At 38.2% G+C, this 21,746-nt stretch overlaps 1 protein-coding gene across 48 annotated transcripts in view; it reads left to right on the top strand.

The window, feature by feature from the left end:
• TNRC6A (trinucleotide repeat containing adaptor 6A) overlaps positions 1-21,746 on the top strand; it is a 207,413-nt gene that overhangs the window by 129,185 nt on the left and 56,482 nt on the right. For 38 of the 48 annotated variants that reach the window (XR_012000602.1, XR_012000601.1, XR_012000600.1 and 35 more), the window contains one exon: positions 4,131-4,152. The exons of the other annotated variants lie outside the window; for them this stretch is intronic. Coding sequence is in view for 25 of the 38 variants with exons in the window: in XM_072753650.1 (XP_072609751.1) it covers positions 4,131-4,152 (22 nt within the window). In the remaining 13 variants the exon portion in view is untranslated. The remainder of the gene's footprint in view (positions 1-4,130; positions 4,153-21,746) is intronic. 48 annotated transcript variants of the gene reach the window in all.

The following is a 21,746-nucleotide window of genomic DNA, read 5'->3' as shown; positions in this document are numbered from 1 at the left end:
ACTTGAAAAGCTTTTGATTTCATATCTAAGAATCAGGGCTATTATCTTCTAAGTCCAAGGCTTAGGAAATAAGGATTTTAGCTTCTATACTTAAAAAAAGGGGCAACAGTGGTAGCAGTGGCTTGTTACCATGGATTTGTCTTCAGGATCTGTTTTTAGATGAAGTATCTAGAAGGAATCTAGAGAGAAATGTTGTGAGGAGGGGAAAAGAGGTTGAGAAATAGATTAATTAGAGAGGGATAATTTAGTATAACCTTTAAGCATGTAATTGTAGTTCCTAGAAAGCAAATAATGGTTGAGGGGCCAAAGGGAAGCAGCAGTACAAATTGGGATCTTTCAGTGTTGAGAATGCTTTAAAGTTAGTGTTTATGAGTATTTTTGTTATTGTGTTAGGAGCTGAAGGGATTGTTACAGGCTTTGTGGATTTAAATGTACTCAGTTTGGGTTTATGGGAGACTTACATTATAGAAAACTTCCAACTTTCATTCCTCTTTTCTGGAATTTTAGTATTAATCGTCATGTCTCCCAAAGGCCATGTCGTTCTGAGACTAGGGATCATGTTCAGTGTGCAAATAGCAAACTTTCTCAGTAGCCTGGGTGGTAAGGTAACATAACCGGGCTGGAGCACTACAGCCCTCTAGGGCAGCCAAGTGTTCTCTTACAGTCCTGCCCCCGATTTCAGCTGACAAGTCTCAGTTCCCTTTTTAAAAAACAAACAAAAAAAACCTGCTGTATGCAGCGGTCTAAGGTCTAGTCTAGGCTGAGTGCTGCTTGCTAAGAAATCCTAGAAAAGCTTTCTGACTCCTAATTATCTCATTCAAAATGGGTGAATTGAGCCATCAATTCTTTATTCCCGATACTAGTTTTTAATACCTGGCACTGTGAGATATGGTAGATGATTTGGAAAAGAGAAAAGGAATGGGACATGGGAACCTGGAGTGTGTTTCAGTTGGGCCATTTCCCAGGGTGAAAAGACTAAGCCAGGGCACCAGCACATGTGGTTGGTGACAGCAGCAGCAGCAACAATTAATACCTCTTGAATGCTTCCTGCATGCCTGGCAGGGTCCTTAAGGCCACCCTCCACCTACCCCCCACCCCCAGCTCTCTTCATGAATTCAGTCCATCTAGGCTCACAACAGCTTCGGGGTAGGTGTTTTTGTTTTTGTTTTTTAAGATTTTATTTATCCATGAGAGGCACAGAGAGGGAGAGAGAGGCAGAGACACAGGCAGAGGGAGAAGCAGGCTCCATGCAGGGAGCCCGATGCGGGACTCGATCCTGTGTCTCCAGGATCAGGCCCTGGGCTGAAGGCAGCGCTAAACCGCTGAGCCACCCGGGCTGCCAGGGGTAGGTGTTTTTGTTCTTGTCTTATAGATGAGGAAACTGAGCTTTAGGGAAGTTAACTAATTTTGACCAAGGTCACATAGTGTTAAATGGTGGAGCCAGGATTCAGAGTCTGGCTTCAGACGCTGAGCTCTTAGCCACTCAAGTACGCTTAGGGATTGAGGGGTTGGAACAAGTGGTGCAGAGCCTGACAGAAACAAAGAACGTGGCATTCTGTGTGTCTACCACTTGTCTGATACCTTTCTTCATGAAGCGAGGCAATTGTAGTAATTGCATGTGGAATCACAGCTTTTTTTTTTTTTTTTTTAAAGCAGGCTCTATACCCAACATGGGGCTCAAACTCATGACCCTGAGATCAAGAGTCACATGCTCCACCAACTGAGCCAGCCAGATACCTCTGTTTTTGTTTTTGTTTTTAAGAAAATTCAATATGGAAATAATCTTACTTCTAGATTTGACAGATTCCTTTATAATTCTGTTGTACAAGAGGATCTACAGTGATACCTAACATTTGAATAATGTTGTAAAAAAAAAAAAATCTTTCTGTGTTGTAGTTGAGCCTCATAATAGCCCTGAAAGGTAAGCAATACAGTCTCCCCCAGCCCCCTCGATTTGAGGAATAAGGAAACTGAGACCCAGAGGGTTTAAATGATAAGGTCATATAAAAGTAAAAAAGAAATGATAAAGTTAGTTTTAACATTTTATGTAACCAAACATATCTAACATGTTAATGTTCTAACATGTAATCTGTAGCAAATATTGTTAATGAGATATTTTACCTTCTTTTAGTGCTAAAAAGTAGAAATCTGGTATTTTACACATAGCAGTTTGGACTCCGTTTACTTCAGGGGTTGGTAGCAACATATGAACATGGCTACCATTTTGAACAGTGTAGACAAATACTCTTAAAATCACTGAGCCTGTTTGGAAAATTACCTTTTTAATGGTTTGAGTAATATGCTATGTTCCTGGTCCAATCCACAAAGCCTCCCCCCCCCCCCCACAAAGACTTATTTTAAAGAAGTGTCACTTGCTGAGTTCTGTTTCCTCTTAACCTGTTAGGAGCTCTTGGGTTCTATCTATTACTCACATACCTTCAGTATATTAGTCAATATTCTGATGGGCAAACACCTTGGATGTCTTCTCGGTGCCATTCTCTGTAGATGACAGAATAATGCTTGAAGTTGACTGTTGTTCCTAAGCAACGTGGAGTTGTTTTAGAGTTGTTTTACAGAGGGAGTTGGAGAGTATGTGTCCTTGAGAACAACCCTATCTTGGGAGTTAGTAATGTGGTTATGGCTTCTTTGTATTGTAACTTAGTTTCTTTTGGAAGTAAACTATGGGAGAGACCAGGAGAGTTAAAAAAAAAAAAAAAAAAAAAGATTTTCAGCATGCAGAATGATTTTTGTGCTAAAATGTTTTGGTTTCAGAAAATTATGTATCTTATTGTTTGACCTTAGTACTTCTCATAAAGTATTCATATACCAGGTTCTCTCTAATAAGACTGTTTTTCTACCATCAGATTTTAAAAACAGTTTCTCCAGAAGTACATTAAGTGTTCCAGTTAGTTGACTGGTCTTTTGCCATTGTCCTTCCATCAATTTTTTTTTTTTTTTAAATTTTTGAATCATATAAAGTAAAAGATGGGCCTCCATTATTTAACATTACACTAGTGCTCTAAAACTTGGTGAAGTAGCTCACCACCTAGACTGACTCTCTGGCTCACCAGGGAAAGATTGGTGTGGCTTCACGATCAGGGTAATTGCCATGTAGTCTCCTGCCATCTAGTTCTATAATGATCTGATTCAAAAAATGATATTTTTAATAGCAATAATTTAATACAACTAAGAATTATCATGCCCCATGGCACTTAAGGAAGGCTTTATCTATATTTAGGAACAATTCTTGGTTTTTCGGCTACAATTATTCAGTCTTTCCTCACCTCCCTGCCTGTCCTTATATCTTTTATTTTTAGGACTCCATGCAATTGGCTTTAACTAAAAAGTTGATTTTTGCTTGTGGCCTCGGTCTATAACCAGTTTTTTCCTTTTGGGGCACTTGAAGTTTGAGTGAGGTACCTTGAGGCAGCCCTGCTGCCCTCAAGCCCTGCTCCTTGTTATGCCAGAGAGAGTGGATGACAGGGTAGGCATGGGAAAGGAGCATTTTCATCAATTTAACTTCTGAACACGGGTAATTTCAATGAATTGTCAGATGCTTCAGAAGTGATGGATAGGTTTGAAATTTTTTCTCACTCAGTAATACATGAAAGTTAACTACATTTAAGTGAAAGAGCAGCCTAACTTCCTGGAGTTAAGTTTATTACTGATTTGGCAAAGTGTTTATATTCAGCTTCTCTTCCAGAAAACCTAATTCACTTTTTATCACTTGAAATAAGAATTTTTGAATCCATTTAAACTTAAGCAAAATTCAGTAGATTCATTTAATGTTAAAGGTGACAGCTATAGAAAAATCATTTAAAAACTTAATGAGAAAAGTCCAGTGCCATTATTATTTACTGTCATACAATGAGGTCTTCTCTGCTGTGTATCTAAAGAAACACTTCAAACATTTTTCATTAATAAACATTGTTATCAGAGACAATGGGGCACATCTGTGGGAAAAGCATGCTTTCTTTGCATATCTTTTCCTATGCAGTTCATCTAAATGACAAATTCCTTATATAAAAGTGTATATGTCTTATATAATATATATGAACATTTTATCATAACAATCCATTTCTTTCAGTTTCATATTTACATTGTTTTTTGTTTGTTTGTTTTTATTTTAGGCCACTGAACAAAAAATCAAAGGTACGTTGTTTAAAGCTATTTTTATCTTTTTTTTTTTTTTTCATTAAAGTAAGGTTGTTGATATGCATTTTTATTCACCTCCAGGATTGGGAGAGCGAAGAGCATGAAAGAACAGAGGGGTGGGGACAGACTTCTTCAGTGACATCACCTTGGAGTCATCTCTGGGGGTTAATGGTTTACCATGGTGTATATTACCACTTTTAAAATAATACCACCTTGAGACCTACCATAACTGTATGCTAGGTTGGACACCACTTCCTGACATACACTCTCGATTTGAGCCTTTGAGCACATGTACCTTCCCTTAAGTCTTTCACGTAAAAGTCTTGTCTGGGATTACGCCGTCCTTTGCGTTATTTCTTGGTCTCTGTATACAGTTGTCCCCCACCCTGATACCCACTCTATAATTACTGAGAATAGTAGATTGCTAACTTGATGGTCATTTTACCAGGCTGCACAGCTCCCGGTACACATCAAATAGGAGCCTTCAGGCTGCTGAGGAAACAGGAACATCATTCTTCTCAGATCCTGAATCAGGAATTCTTCACCCTCCCAGGAGCTGACTGCTTGATAATGAAAGGTGTAGGGCTCTCAGATGCTGAATTTGTTAGGCTTGAAGATTCTGAATTTTTTACGTGTAGCTGTATCAGAAGTATAAAGTCTGCGTTTGTGATCCCTGGGTGGCGCAGCGGTTTGGCGCCTGCCTTTGGCCCAGGGCGCGATCCTGGAGACCTGGGATCGAATCCCACATCAGGCTCCCTGCATGGAGCCTGCTTCTCCCTCCGCCTGTGTCTCTGCCTCTCTCTGTCTCTCTCTGTGTGACTATCATAAATAAAAATTAAAAAAATAAATAAATAAAGTCTGCGTTTGATTGAGATATGTAGCCAGTACTGCCTATTTTTATTTGAGGTCAGCATTCGTTAAGGTAACATTAGGTGCAAGTGTGTAAGAGTGAATAAGACCAGCCTTAGCTTTTTTTTTTTTTTTTAAGATTTTATTTATTCATGAGAGAGACAGAGAGAGAGAGAGAGGCAGAGACACAGGCAGAGGGAGAAGCAGGCTCCATGCAGGGAGCCTGACGTGGGACTCGATCCTGGGACTCCGGGATCACGCCCTGGGCTGAAGGCAGTGCTAAACCTCTGAGCCACCTGGGCTGCCCCTTAGCTTATATTTTATTGGAGGAAGTGGCAATAGAAGGACCCACCTAAACACATTGTAGTATAATTATTTTCATTGCTTCAGGTAACAATGCCGTTGTACTGGAGCACAGAGTGATGAGTAGCTTATTTGACACAGGGGGCTAAGGAAAGTCCTTGAGATTATGAATCTTAAAAGATGAAACAGCCAATCCAAGAAAGGATGAAATGGTAGAGGAATCAATCAACATGATTGAAGATAGATAAGAAATAATGTGGCGATATTTGCAGTGGATATTCTTAGAGCATTAAATATCCAGCAATATGTAGGTAGGGTAGAAGGACTTTTCTGAAGAGATAGGTAGGGGTTGGGTCAAAGAAGTCCTTATATATGCTCTGTGTACCAAGGAACTTGGACTCTGTTTTATAGACAATTAAGAGCCATTGAAGAGTTTAAGCAGAAGAGTGACATGGTTTTGTTTTTTTTTTTTTTTGGTCCTTTCTTAAAAGCTGTCAGTCACTGTGCATGGAAAGTGTTGGCTGAAAGATGGGGCTAAGAGAAGAAAGGCACTCTGGGCAGACAAAGGTCAATAAGAAGAGGGAATATTCAGAAAATAAGTGGGGTGATGAGGGGAAGTGACAGGATATAGGTCTGAGGTAGGGGGAAATTGTAGGGCCTCATGCGGTTAGAGGGGAGCCAGCCTGGGTGATGTATGGCATTGGTGAAAACACCAATTAACATGGTGTTTCACCATGTTAAACACCTGAGACTGGTATGACACTGTCTGTTAATGATACTGGAATAAAAATAAGTGAACTATCAATTTGAGTCCTAGAGAGAGTGGAGAGCCCACAAAGGTCATAGTCATAAGCTTGCTTTTAGGAGCTTTTCTTTGTCAGCAATATCTAGTGTCACCAATAGAGGCAGTACCAGGGAAGGAAGAGGCGTAGAGAGGATAAAGATCATTTGAACTGAGGTCTTGGCAGCAGGGGTAGGAGATGGATAAAAGATACGTGAGGTCTAGAATTTGCAGGATTGTAGCTGGTGACAGAAGGTTGATTTGAAGGTGACATTGTGCCTTGAATCTGGACATGTAAGAAAGTTAAAGGGGTGTGGAATGATGTAGGGGGAAACGTTGGCAAATTAATTTAACAGGAACACGACCAAATTCATCATATTCAAGTTCCACTTTCCACACACCACGCCCCTCTACAGGGATTTATGTTGTCCCTTTGCTCTGCTTCAAATTCCTCTGCTTGGCTTTTAAGGCCCTCTTTAATCTGACCTCCTGTGATCTAACCAGCCTGTTGCCCCTCATTCCTTTATATTTTTCAGAGCATTCTCGTCTCTTTCGTGTTCATTCCTGTTTCTGTTTCTTTTTGATTCAACTCCACAGAGAAGGAGGCCTTTCAGTGTCTCTAGCCCTCACAGAGCTCATCTTCTAATGGATCGCTCCAGTGGCCATTGATCATCCCATCCCGATTTCTTAGGATGTTATGATGTATCTTAAATTTGGGGCACTTGATTATGGTCCATCTTAGATTTTTGGCCCATGGGTATTTGCTTCTCCAACATGATCTTTGAATACCTACTGTTTATACTCTTTCCAAATATAAATCCTTTTTTTTACATCCATACATGAAATGTGAACATATTTGAAACTTAATTTTAGACTTTCCACAGTTCTGAGAATGTTAGGCTAAGTGTATGAAACTTGCTTCAAGATGCATTATGCTGTTTTGCTAGCTATTTTACTTATTCTACCTGTCCTCTAATAGCAGCTCTGTGGTTGGTCAGTTATTTTGATTTATGAAAATGTTTTCTTTTTTGTCCTGTGTATAATATCTATGTGGTGTCTGTGATTTGGGACTCATGGTGACTATAGATTACAAACTGGAGGCTTGTGGGATGGGTCTGGCACACACAGTTGTTACTGTTTAAACGTTTGGTTTTGGAAGAATTTATGAATCATAGAGAAGTTGAAAAGGTAGTAGAGAGCTTTCCCACTTATACCTCACTTGATTTTCCCATGATTGATAGCTTGCATTTCTGTGGCACCTTTGTCAAAACTAAGAAACTGATATTGGTATTAATGGAACTCCAGACTATTGAGATTTCCCTATTTCTTCCATTAACTTATTTCTGTTCTAAAATCCAGTGCCAGATACACAAATGCATTTAGTTGTCATGTCTCGTCTCTTTAGTCTCTTCTGGTCTCCACACAGTGTTTTCATTATCCTTTATGCTTCCAATTGCCAATGTATATAAATCAGGAGAATCCATATCATCAAAAATTGCAGTTTCTCTTGCAATTTTTACTGTCCATGTCATTTTTTGTCCTGTAGTGGAGTCTATATCAGACCCAGGTCTAGTAACTTGTGGCTGTCAAGTACTTGAAAGAAATGTGGCTGCTGTGACTGAGGAACTAAATTTTTAATTTTATTAGAGTCTTCTTGATTGTCCGGAGTCCAGATCTTAGTGTTCAGACTGAGTGTGGTAGTTAGACTGCAGCACCCTCTCTAGAATTCTGCCTTAATGAACTATTCTTTTTAAGGCTACTGTCATTTCTGGTTAAATAACATGAATATTGCTTCCACTCCATGGTAAGATAGTTTGTATAAAATTAGGGTTTTTGTAAAGTATCATAAATTAAATTCTTGACCAGCTTTCTTATATGAAGACAAGTGGATGTTTATTTTTTGGTGCAATGGATAACTTACCTAATAAAAATGTGGACCAACATAATGCAAGACATAATGAAATTCTTGAAAGTTTTATTCCTACCATGTGACTTGAGCTTTGAAAAGCTAAGGAGCATGAATATGAATATTTGAATGTTGAATGTTTGAAAATGTCTTTTAAAAATATGTATGAATATCGCCTTGAAACAGCAGGGGAGTGAAATGCTGAAAAATTTATGGTGAGGTGTAGGAATACATGGATATATTATAAGATGCCCCGTGGCCTACATAATGTAAAGGCAGGGAAAGAGTTAATATCCCCTCTTTAGAATGCTGTCGGGAACTTGATTAAGAAAAGTAGTTTTTCAAAAACTGCTTTTCAGCTCTGACACTGGTTTGTGTCGGAAGCATGCTGGTTATACATTCCTTGCAAAAGTATAAGTACTGTTAATTTTTGACAGCTAACATCTCCCCATCTCTCCCCCTGCTTCCGTCTCATGCCAATACTTTCTTCAGGTGATTTTATAAGTAAGTTATATTCCAGAGAATAACAAACCCTGAAGCTCTGAAAGGAGATGAGGGGAGGTTGATGGAAGCAGGAATGGAGAGTAGTGGATAAAGATTTTGTTTGTTTTCTGGTGATCCCAAAAGGAAGCATAGTTCATTGCTACTGTTCTCTTTCTGGACTAATTAAAAACTTTTTTTTAAAGGGTTTTATTTATTTATTAATGAGAGAGAGAGAGAAAGAAGCAGAGACACAGGCAGAGGGAGAAGCAGGCTCCATGCAGCGAGCCCGACATGGGACTCAATCCCGGGTCTCCAGGGTCATGCCCTGGACCGAAGGCGGCGCTAAACTGCTGAGCCACCCAGGCTGCCCTAATTAAAAACTCTTAAAGAAAATTACATCAACATTTATTTTATTTTATTTTTTAAAAGATTTTATTTATTTATTTATTCATAGACACAGAGAGAGGCAGAGACACAGGGAGAGGGAGAAGCAGGCTCTATGCAGGGAGCCCGATGTGGGACTTGATCCCCGGTCGGTCTCCAGGATCACACCCCAGGCTGCAGGCGGCGCCAAACCACTGCGCCACCAGGGCTGCCCTACATCAACATTTAAAACACATTTTTGTTCCTTGCCACATTTGGAAGCCATTATTCTTGTTCAGTTCTTCTCTCTCTCTGTCTCTTTCTTTTTTTTTATTTTATTTTATTTTTACTCTGGTCTAGTCTTGCAAATTTTTTTTTGAAGATGTATTTACTTGAGAGAGTGAGAGAATGAGTGAGAGGGGTAGAGGGAGAAGGAGAGAGAGAATCCCAAGCCGACTCTGTGCTGAGCATGGAGCCAGACATGGGGCTCAAGCCCATGACCCTGAGATCATGACCTGAGCTGAAATCAAGAGTTGGACGTACAACTGACTGCCCCATGCAGGTACCCTATGTTTTTTTTTTTTTTTTATGTCAAACACAATTCTGGTGCTTTACTCCATTGCTCCTGGGAAGTAATCGAAATATTCAGCAGTTATTAAGTCAGCTGCATGTCAAATCCTATTGGAGACATCATGATAACTAACTTTGAACACCTACTATGTTTCAGGCACAGTTTTATATTTACTTTAATCAAAGGGAATATTCTAAATATTTAATCACAAATAATGAATGGTCATTAGTGATTCAGAACACATACTGGAGCAAGGTCCTAAAAGCTTCATGTGGTAAGAGTAATCTTTTAGCTATTGAATTTTGGGAAATGTGTGGGACTCAGGGGAGGGGCTAGTGCAGGAGGCTGGGAACTCTGAGGCTTCATGAAATAGGAGATTTAAAAACTAATATGGAAGTGGGGCTTCATCAGTGTGTACTAGAACAATGTAAGTCTGCATTTAATCCCTTCAGCAGCCCTATGAAAGTAGATAGTATCATCATATTTAGAAGTGAAATTGAGGCTAAGAAAAGTCACTTGCTTTTTGGTTCTGCAGCTGGTGAGTGCCTGAGCCAGGATTTGATGACTAACTCTAGTGGGCTCTATTGCTGCTTTCTCTTTGAAAACAGCCCTATATTTACATAGAAAACAAAGTAGGAAGGCTACACTAGTGCTTTAATAATATTCATTGAGTGAACTAACAATGCATGTTTTAGAAATAGTCCAGAAAGATTTTTTAACAGGTTTTATGGTATTTCTCCAAGCACAAAGAAAGAACTAGAAAATTGTATCACCACCAGAGAATTGTATCACTAATTTCGTGGGGAGCATCTGACAACTGCAGTGTGTAAAGTGGCTGGCTTTTCAGGAATCTCTGAAATGGTTTACATCATCTTTGTTGATGAAAAAAAAAAAAATAGGAGTTTTGAGGACCAAGCAAGAAGCTGATTTTCTGAAAGCTTCCTTCATGTGTTAGACCTCTACACAGTGAAACTAATCCCCTTTTGGAACAAAACCTGATTTCTAATTAAGTTTGAAATGCCTTGCTCCGCCTCTTTCAGGGAGATGTAAAGAGACTTTGGCAAGAACCCCCCGTTACCTCCATCTCATTCTTCAGAAGGAGGGATGAAGTACCTTCTGATAAGCATGGGCAGCAGTCAGATCCTTTCTTTTCAGTATGCTTATTGACCGAGAAAGCTGATAAAGGCATGGGACACAGTTTAACAATGGAAATATGATTGAGATGACTCCGTGTGAGTTGAAGGAAGAAGTGTTTAATTTGTTCCCTTCTCATAATAAGTAAGCACTCTTTCTATTAATTGCCACTGCCAATATTCGCTTGTTGCACAATCTCATGAGGTCATCTTTGTTTACATGGGAAACAAAGATATATGAAAAATAATTGTGTGGTGATCCATTCTCCTAAAGTTAGGATCCATAAAGTGTCATTGTCTTTTTCATTTAACATTCGTGAAATGTTTGTGTGCTGACCCTGTTTCATGTACTATTGTGCGTGAACACAACCAACTCCTCCTTGCCATTGTGCTTCCATTCTCATCTTTGCTTTAGTTGAGTAGAGGTAAATACATCTACTCAGTTTATTACTTCATAAGATCTTAAGTTTCTCAGTCACAATCCTGTGATAATGAAATTCAGAACTTTGGTGGCTTGGCAAAGAACTTCTGTGCTACACAGGTTTTCACAGGAGAAATTGAAGCCCAAACAGGTGTGACTTTAAGTGGCTTTGCCTGACCTTGTTCATCTAGCAGCTCACATGGAGAATGGTATATGGGGGGCTGTTAGGGTAAACAGGAGGGGCTACTCCCAGCTGAGGCTGGCAGTCCCAGGGAGTCTGGTCATCAGCCTCTGAGGCACTCCTCTCAGCACACTGTTTCTGTCACACAGGTCAGAAAGTTCTGTTAGAATTGGGGCTTCCATGCAGTGTTTTTCTCCATAATATATAGTAGAAACAAGACTTTCATGTTATAGGCAGGCATTAAGTAATTTGGGCAGACCAGGTTCTGATCCCAAATGTGCCCTCATAGTATGTTCAGTTTATGAGAAATTGTGAAGACACGTGTGCTGACCTCTTTGAAGGAGAAGCAGAGTTTCTTGCTGGTGAAAATTTACTAATAGCAAAGTTCTTTCTTCCTATGGAAGATGTCTCTGAGTTTGTAAATCTTTTTATAGTGCTGCGCTAACAGGAGGGGGATATGGCCTTTGCTTCCATGGAAATAGTAAAGGTTTAATTTAGGTCACCATTTTTCCTTTTCTCCTATTGAGAAAGGAAAACGATTTGTATAGATTTGTATATGTATATACGTTTATATACTCAATGAGGTAGCAAAGGGCGCTAAGGACCCCATTTTGCTTGTAAGGACTGTTTCTAGTAAATGTAGGTATGTTTGCTTATAAATATCAAAATTTTTAGATAACAATGAAAGATTTTGTAACTTTAGATGTCTGTGATAAGGTGAGGCAAGGCAAAGATGGGAAATAGAAAAACAGAGATCAGTGCAGTCAGCAAAGCAAACTGTTTTTGGAAAGTAGATTGAAGGCCCAGTGATCCCATGGTTGTTGGAGGTTTGTGGGAGTATCGTAAGGTTGTGTCCTAAGCCCTGAGATTCTGCCTTGGGAACAATTAGGCATTTAGTTTCAAAGAAGACAAATCAGAAGAGTCCTCAGGTTTAAATTTTGGAGAAGTCAGGAGAGATGAGCAAGAATAGCTTGATCAGCTATAACCAGGTAAGAGAAAGTTCCAGGCTAGAAAATAACATGGTTTTTTTTTTTTTAAATAACATGGTATTTATCATAGTTTGTACTTGTTCTTTAGTTGGTTCTTTTTTTATTTTTATTTTTATTTTTTTATTCATGAGAGGCACACAGAGAGAAGCAGAGAGACAGACCGAGGGAGAACCAGGCTCCATGCAGGGAGCCTGACATGGGACTCCATCCCAGGTCTCCAGGATCACGCCCTGAGCTAAAGGTGGCGCTAAACCGCTGAGCCACCTGGGCTGCCCTTTAGTTGGTTCTAAGAGTAGTAACTGTGCTTCCAAACGTGCACTGAGAGGCTTAGTGGAAATACACTTGATAAAACCAGCTGCAAAGAGCATTTAGCCTGAAGCAAAAAAGTATTGAATCTTCTACTGAAGATGATAATCATGGAATTCTAGCATAAACACAGCATAGTGTTAAAAGTCCAGGCTTCCGAGTCAGATAGCATTGGGTTTGAATATTGCCTTACTGTTCTTATTTCTGTGACCTTGGGCAAGTTCCTTAACCTCTACGCCTCAGCTTGGCTCTATGGAAAGGAGATAATCCAGACTACTTGATGTTGTGGAATGAAACAATAAAGAACATAAATCATAGGACTAGAGGGTAGTAAATGCTGAGTATAGATATCTTATTATAGAAATTTTTGATTTGCAGTTTTCAGTGTGACTAAGCCATAATTAGTGACTTCCCTATTTTTGGAGAGTTTGATTTTGCTCTTATAAGTAAGAGGAAACTTAATTTATATGAAGAGGAACATTGGTCCAGTTTGGTTTTAAATTTCCGCTCTGCCATTTACTATATGCTTGATCATGGGCAGCCCCCCCCCCCCTTTTTTTAAGGTTTTATTTATTCATGAGAGAGAGAGAGAGATGGCAGATGGAGAAGCAGGCTCCCTGCAGGGAAACCAGTGCAGGACTCTATCCCGGGATTCTGGGTTTACATCCTGAGCCAAAGGCAGACCCTCAACCACTGAGCCACCCAGGTGTCCTATGGGCAGCCTTCTTCTAAGCCTTAACTGTCTCATCTGTAAAATGGAAGTAATATTTCAAATTTATAGAATAATGAGGCTAGAGCTGTATTAGATATTAGTGCCTGGCATCCAGCTAATACTTGGTGAATTTGAATTCCCACCTCTATGGTTGTGCAGTATCTTAGAAACCTTTCAGCCTCTTGACTCAGTGTACTAGCAGTGTCCTCAGTCACTTCAGAGTTCCTCCTCACCCAGACGATGATTTGGTTTTTCCTCTCATTAAAATCAAGCCCAACCCACCAGCATGGGTGAATCATAGTACAGTGTCTCTGCCATAGTTCAAAGAATAGGTCTTGCAGCACGAGAATAAGATATCACCTTTTGGTTTGGCAGGCCCAAATTGGCATTTTATTGCTTTACTTTGTATTTGTTTATTGGTAAAATGGAATATCATCATTTAACTACTTGTGCTTTCTTTCATCTTACGAGTTGCCCATTCTTGTTCTTAACCCATTTACCTCCTGGGCCTTAAGAGCTTTTGTTACCAGTTTACATGAGTTTTTTGTATAATATGCTTATTAGCATTCTGTCTCATATATTTGATGCAAATATTTCCAATATCTTGGACTATATGATATGTTTGAAGTTGTTCTGAAGATTTGAGATACCAGGCAGAAATATCTAAATTTTGCCAAGTAGTAGACCCTGGAAGGGGGTATATATGCAGAGGATGCAAATTGATATTCAGAAGAAGGAAAGCAAAATTAAATAACTTCTACTTTTAGCTAGAACTCTGGCCTTAAACTCTAGGGACCCTATTGAATGTTTCCCAGTGTTAGCTTTATGGGCCTTACCCAAAACAGTACCTCTTTTCCTTCTATTAGGGAAAATTGGAGTAGAGAGTGGGAGAGGAAAGAGAACGGATCCCTTTAAAACTTGTTCCAAAAAAAAAAAAAAAACTTATTCCACAGGACAAATATTTTTCTAGCTTGCCTTTTAATTTTTAACACACTCACACCTTTGCAAAAAAAAATTATATGACATAATTTTATTTGGTCAAACTTAACAATTTTTGATTTTTTGATTACTTGCCTTTTATGCGGCCGTTTATCCAGATTTAGAAAAATTTTTGCCTATGTTTTCTAAAAGCTTTTAAAAATGCCAGCATTTTGTAGTACTATTAACTGTTTGATTTATCTAAACTTTTTTTTTTTTTTTTTTAAAGAGAGGGAGAGAGAGCATAGCAGTGGGGAGGGCCAGAGGGAGAGAGAAAATCCTAAGCAAGCTCAAACACGAAGCTTGGAGCCCTACATGGGGCTTGATCTCAGAACTCTGAGGTCATGACCTGAGCTGATATCAAGAGTCTGGCACACTAAATTGACTGAGCCACCCAGGCACCTCTGAACTTTATTTTTTTCTAATAAAATCAACTAACCACCTGTATTTCCTAAATAGTATGTTCTTTTCAGTGATTTAGGACATTTCCTTTATTGCATAACTTTTGTGATCCTTCTTAATTTTTTAAATTTCAATGTGTTTGGGACTTTGGTTAATTGTGCCTATTACTGACTTCTAGTTGAATTGTTAGGTGTTACCCCCCCCCCCTTTTTTTTTTTTTTGAGTCACAAATGGAAATCAGAAGCTCTCTAGATGCAGCTACAGTATCAGCCGGAACAGTTTTCCAAATTTACTCAGACATGAAAACCACTTGTGATCTTGTTTTAAAAAATACACATTCTGATTTAGTAAATCTGTGAGGCTAAAGAATCTGTTTTTTATTTTTATTTATTTTTTTAAAATTTTTATTTATTTATGATAGTCACACACAGAGAGAGAGGCAGAGACATAGGCAGAGGGAGAAACAGGCTCCATGCATGGGGAGCCCGACGTGGGATGCAATCCCAGGTCTCCAGGATCGCGCCCTGGGCCAAAGGCAGGCGCCAAACCGCTGCACCACCCAGGGATCCCAAGAATCTGTTTTTTAAACAAGTATCCCATAGCAGTTCTAATTAAACAAATTCAAAAAAAAAACAAAACAAAACAAAAATTCAAGGATCACTTCTAGAATTCTAAGTTATGAAAGAGACTTCAGGGCAGTCTGACTTTTTTTCTTTTAAAGCACGTGCCTCTGCCTGAAAACCGTATCTTTCATCATCCCACTGTTCTAAATCTCACATATTTGGACAAGATTTGATGGATAGATTCACTATAGATCTTGGAAATTCCGTGCTATAAATGTCATGTGGATATCCTCCAGCTGTTAGAGAAGGTCTGTACTTTAGAACAGATTTTAGGCATTTTGCTGAAGAGTAGAGGATTGTATTGAGGCAAATCAGCTATGTTTCTTTTTGTTAGTAATTTGAGGTGGGAGATGTTTGAGTAGGAAGATCAAGTTCCTTGAGGGATTGGAGGCAGGTGCTTCCCTAAGAGCCAGGAAAAGATACAATTACCATTTCTTGAAGATTTGTGAAGTGAATTATGACTAAATGAATTCAGTGTAATCTTTAATTTCAGTATTTAATTTTGAATTGATTGTTTATGGTATCTTGCTGCTTATTTTTCCCTACTTTAGGAACTTTTTAGCAGAAATAATAAAATTTGTGTAAAGTATAAATACAGCTTGTTATATTTCATATTAGTCTTTAGGTCTTATTTTTCAAGGTCTCAAATCGCCATTTAGTTCAACCTACTTGCTAAGATTAGCAGAAGGTAATGGATTGACAAACATTTAGGTATTTTCCAGGTTGATTTGTGGCACTTAAAACTGCAGCAGTTTGTTAACAATGAAAATTCTAGCATTGATCTATATGTATCAACTTAAAAGCCAGACTTGCTCCCTCTGTGCCCTTCAGTGCCCTTCGGCATTCTAGAACAAACCGAGGTTAGTATATGGCAGGGAATGTATATTATGCAGGGGGAGCATATTATAAATCATCCAGGATGCTTGTTAATGAATAAGAAGAGGATTTTTATAGTAGTATAATATTTTTTTTAAGATTTTATTTATTTATTCATAGAGATGCAGAGAGAGAGAGAGAGAGAGAGAGGCAGAGACACAGGCAGAGGGAGAAGCAGGCTCCACGCAGAGAGCCAGACGTGGGACTCCATCCAGGGTCTCCAGGATCACGCCCTTGGCTGCAGGCGGCGCTAAACCGCTGCACCACCAGGGCTGCCCTATAGTAGTATAATATTTGGCCAAGTTTTAAATAAGTTTGATTTATAGGCTCAATTTTAATTAAACAGAATACTCTTTGCATTGCTTAACCAACTGGCTTCTTCTTTCCCCTCCTGTTCCTCTTAAAATATAAGGAGATGGAATTTGAGTTATTGGGCCTCAAATACAGGGAAATTGGCGAGCAGTACCTCCGTAATGGGAAAGTGATACTGTACCTTTGCTCCATTTTCTGGGGAAAGCTGTGGATTTGGAAAACAACAAGTTGGAAGCCCCCTTCTTCGAAATTTCTTGCTATAGAGAATTTTCTAATCTGCTTGATGTTTTCAGCAGGTTTGTGCTTTTTGAAACTCTGTGTCCCAGTGGGACATTGCTGCTGCTACTAACCAGGAAACCTGGAAGAATTGATTTCATCTGTACTTGTTTGCTCTAATTCTGATCATGAGGCAGTCTTTAAAGTGAAGAGTATTGAAAACTACCTTATTGTGTTAGGGCAGCTAGAATGATTTGAGAGTTTAGGCTTAATGAGATTGTAATTACTTATTGGAAACATTAACAGTAGGAAAGACAAATATGTGGTGTTGCCTGATATGCAGTTACAATGTAAATATACTAGTTCGTAGCATGTTAACTTTTCCTCCAGAAGTTATTTTGTGGCTTTTGAGCATAAAATTTAAAAAAAAAATTTTAAAGAGCATAAAATCATTCTCTGTAATGAAGATTTTAAAGAATGTTTATAGATGATATTTATTTTTTAAAATACTATTTGAGCAATGGTAAGGATTTTCTTAAGCATCAAGTATTTGGAATTTAACCTAATTATTGACAGCTAGAAATACTGCCTTTTATTTGCTGGAAACTCTGGCTTGTTACTGAATTACTTTAGTACATTTTTTATCTTGTTGATTATACCTATTCGTATTTGTTTGAGAAGGTAGGAAATTTTTTCTTCATAAAAATAAAAAATACTTAGGAAAATCCAGTACTTTGGCCCTTATGTGAGAATAACATTTTCCAATTGAGCTTTCATGGATGCTCACCATTTGTCTTCAAAGAACTTAGCATGATGGTTTTGTTTTTCCTATATAATGATACATTTTGAGATTAGAAATAGTTACTTTAGGAAAATTTAAAGTTTGCCTAAAACAGTCTTTAAAAGCTCTGTGTATTCTATAGATGCATATTAAGTATTATTTTAATCCGGTAATTTCAGCTATTTCAATTCTTTTAGGGATTCAAAAGGAAATCTGTGTATGGTTTTTATTTTTGGAGGTCAATTAAATGCTTCATTCTGTGAAAATGAAATCATGTCTTAAAATGGCATTTTTGTATACTATGCCTGTTACTTAAGCCAATGTTTTCTAGAAGATTTACAATGTAGCCAATTTGAAAACTCTTACACAAAGCTAAATTACAGACTTTGGAAGGATAAGAATAAAGGGAGGGCTTGAGGTATTAAGATGTGGTAATTCAGAATGTTGATGGCTGCTTTATATTTCAGTTGTTGTTTCTATTAAATTTGTAGATATCCAATAGGAAGTCACTTATTTACTGTTTTCTGAAATAAATTTATTTAAATGGCATCTTAAAATGTTATTTTAAAGATAGAAGTAAATGTTAATATAATTTTAATAATGACCATAAATAAATTTTAAAAAATTTTAATTGGGAACTCGGTATATTTAGGATTTTTGCATATTAAATTGTCTCTTATCTAGTCTTGCTTTTTACCTTAATATGACAGTTGTGGGGCTCCCCCTCCCCATTTAATAGGCTGTTTTTAGAACAGTTTCAGGTTTACAGAATGATAGAATATTTATACATAAGAAATATCAACACATGAAAGCAAAAGTTAATAATTTAATTGTAATATTGATTCTTTTACTGTTTTGCAAAGTGGGAAATCTTGATTTGGAGCACGATTTAGGCAAATGTTGGTTTAAATTCTTTGCACAAGTAATTTTTCCATTCTAAAATAATTTTTTAAAGTTGTTTATTTATAGACCTATTCAATTTTGCCCATCTGCTTTAAACTGTGCAAAAGACCAGTTAGTTGGGTCACAGTATGGCAAAATGTGAACATTAAAAAAAAAATGTAGTGCATATATGTATTTTGTACTGGCTGAATGAAATTCCTTCGAAACAATTTTCTGGTGTTATGGATGATATGATGTTGTGGTTGATTAGGGTATCTTTCCAGAATAACAATCATACTGACTGGACTTGTTCTCTGGATCTTGGCTCTAGAATTTTTGTTTTTATTTTTATTTCTGTTTCTATTTTTATTTTCATTTTTTAGAGCAGATTTGTAACTGTGGAGTTATTCATCAACATACTAACCAGCTACTGTCATCTTCCTTATTACTCTTTCTACTTCTCTTGATCATTCTCTCTCTCCTTTACATGTTCTTATTTATTCTACCTTTTAAATGTCAGTGTTGAGCAGTGTTTCCACCTTCAGTATCATTCTGTGTTGTACTTTGGTTCAGCCATCCCATATGCTGATAGTTCTTCAGTTGTTCATTGAGCTACCAGTTCTTGGCCATTTGCTGTGCTTGGTGCTGGGAATGCCAGTGATAAAGGGGAGGAGAGAGGAAAAGCCAGCACTTAAAGTAAGCATGTGTAGGGTAAGGGATGCATTAAGAAGAGTTTTATGGGAATAGAGGAGGGGAAATTGCTTGTCAGAAATGCTTTTAAGTTTAGCAGAACTGAGGATGAGAGTGGGGGGTGATTGGTTGTTTCCTAGGAAAGGTGGACGGAAAGATTTTCAAGAAAGGCATCAAGGCATTTTAGGCACAAGGAACATCATGCAAAAGAATGGTACCTTTTGGAGTGTTGCAGATACATGGTGTGGGAAAGAAGGAAACGTGTGGACGTAATGGGATATGAATCTGGAAAGTGGTAGATGGGGTCATCCTTAGTACTTTAGAAGATTTCTGAAATCATTTTAACAACACAGATAACTTGGGCAGAGATAATAGATTTGCGGGAGAGGGTAAAAATTGGGAGGGGTCAAGATGTAAGCCAAGAAGACCAATCAGGAAGTTTTTGCCAGAGTAAATTGATGGAGGACCTAAATCACTGCAGGAACTTAAAAGATAATAAGGATGCATTGAATTCTATCAGGGAGATAATCTGTTGGAGAGGGAGAAATCCTTGCTTGAGTAAACAGTGAGGCCATTTTCTAAAATAAGCCACCCATTCTCTCCTACCTCTCTGGCAGTCCTGACTTATTCTTCTTGCCTTTTACTTCTCTCTCTGCTATGGAAACCTATCCTGTAGGTCTTGCCATTTCTTCTCATTCTGCTACTCTCATGACTTTTTTCTCCCCCACCTGTATGCTGAATCCTAAATTTATGTTTTCAGTCCATACTTTCACTAAACTTTAGAACCGTATATTGAGTTATATTCTACACATGAATATCCTATGAGCATGGTTTTCAGAGTTTATCTGAGGACTCCTGAGGGGCTGCCTGAAACTGTCATGAGATCCACAAGGTCAAACTTTTCATAATGATAGGAAGACTTTGTCTTACTCACTTTATTCTTATGAGTATGTAGTATTTTCTAGAGGCTCCATAATGTGGATGTCACAACAAATTGGATGCAGAAGTAGGTAGGAGAATCTACTTGCTTCTCTTAAGCCACATATTAAAGAAATTTGGAAAAATGTAAAACAGTGCATGCTTTTTACTTTTTGTTTTGGGAAACAATTTCAGAAAATATATTCATTCAATGAAAATATATATTGATTCATGTAAGGGTTTATTTTAAAAATTACTATTTTTAAGAATTTTCCTGTTTAAAATTTTAATCTGGTAAATATAGTTATAACCCACTAAACAGAAGACCTTTGATATTCTCAGTAACTTAAAAATTCAAAGGAGTCTTGAGACCAAACGTTTGAGAATTGCTGTCCTATAGTATTACAACAAATAGTCAAAAGCTAAACTTATTCTTTCATGTAATTCTGAAACTTAGGTCTTTTTGGGTTTTTTTTTTTTTTTTTTTTTTTTTTTCAGATTTTATTTACTAATTCATGAGAGACACAGAGAGAGAGAGGGGGCCAGAGACACGTGTGGCAGAGGGAGAAGCAGGCTCCATGCAGGAAGCCCGAGTGGGACTCGATCCCGGGACTCCAGGATCACACCCTGGGCCAAAAGCAAGTGCTAAACCACTGAGCCACCCAGGGATCCCTGAAACTTAGGTTTTTGTTTTGTTTTGTTTTGTTTTGTTTTGTTTTGTTTTGTTTTGAAACTTAGGTTTTATCTTCTGTTTCATGTCTTGGTAAATGGTACCACTGTCTATTCACGCTTCAGGCCAAAAACCTGAGAGTTCTTTGATTCCTCTCTCTCTCTCTTTTTTTTTTTTTTAAGATTTTATTTATTTATTCATGATAGATATAGAAAGAGAGGCAGAGACACAGGCAGAGGGAGAAGCAGGCTCCATGCTGGGAGCCCGATGCGGGACTCGATCCCGGGACTCCAGGATTGCACGTTGGGCCGAAGGCAGGCGCTAAACCGCTGAGCCCCAGGGATCCCCCACTCTCTTTTTTTTTTTTTAACCTACATGGCAATAGTGGTCACTAACATTTATTGAGTACTAGGTAGGTGCCAGCTACTATTCTCAGTTCTTTACATCTTGCAAAACCTCACAACAACCCTATGTGGTAGAGGTTTTAATACTTATCCCTGTTTTACAGATGAGGGAACTGAGGTGCCAGGGTGCTTAGCTACCTGGCCCAGGTTATATGTCTAGTAAGTTGCAGAGCCAAGATTTGAATCTAGTCAGTCTTTTGAACCTGCACGTCTTTGTTCTGGAACAGTTTGTGTAGATTTATATTCCATGTTTCTTGAGGATTTTAATATGCACATTCCCTATAAAGTCATCTGGGCCTAGTGCTTTTTAGAGAGGTAAATCTTGGAGAACCTTTTTGGTGTCTTCTGCTATTAAAGGATCTTTTCTGTGAGCTCATTTTGGTAAATTATATTTTCTAGAACAGACACTGGGTAACTATAGCTTGCAAATTTGGCCCACTGCCTATTTTTATATATCAGATTTTACTGGAACACAGCCACATCCGTTCATTTACGTGTAGTCTGTGGCAACTTTTTGTGCTACAACAGCAGAGTAGTTACAAGAGAGACTGTATGGCCTGCAAAACCTAAAATGCTTATTACTCTGTGGCCCTTTACTGGAAAGGTGTGCCAAGCCATGTTATGGAACATTGTTCCATTTAGCTGGGTTTCCTGTTTTTATTGGTATCGATTGTACATAACATTTTCTTGTATTTCCAGAATCTCTACATTTGAAGTTATGTCTTTTTTATCCCTAGCACTATTTATATTCTACCCCCCCCCCCATTGTTTTGGATTACTAAAATTTTGTCAAACTTACTGGTAACAGTGTTGGTGTTCCATCTTCTATGCTCTTCAACAA

Source organism: Vulpes vulpes, chromosome 3 (assembly GCF_048418805.1).
Source record: "Vulpes vulpes isolate BD-2025 chromosome 3, VulVul3, whole genome shotgun sequence".
Classification (NCBI taxonomy): Eukaryota; Metazoa; Chordata; class Mammalia; order Carnivora; family Canidae; genus Vulpes; species Vulpes vulpes.
This window is presented reverse-complemented; position numbering and strand designations above follow the sequence as displayed.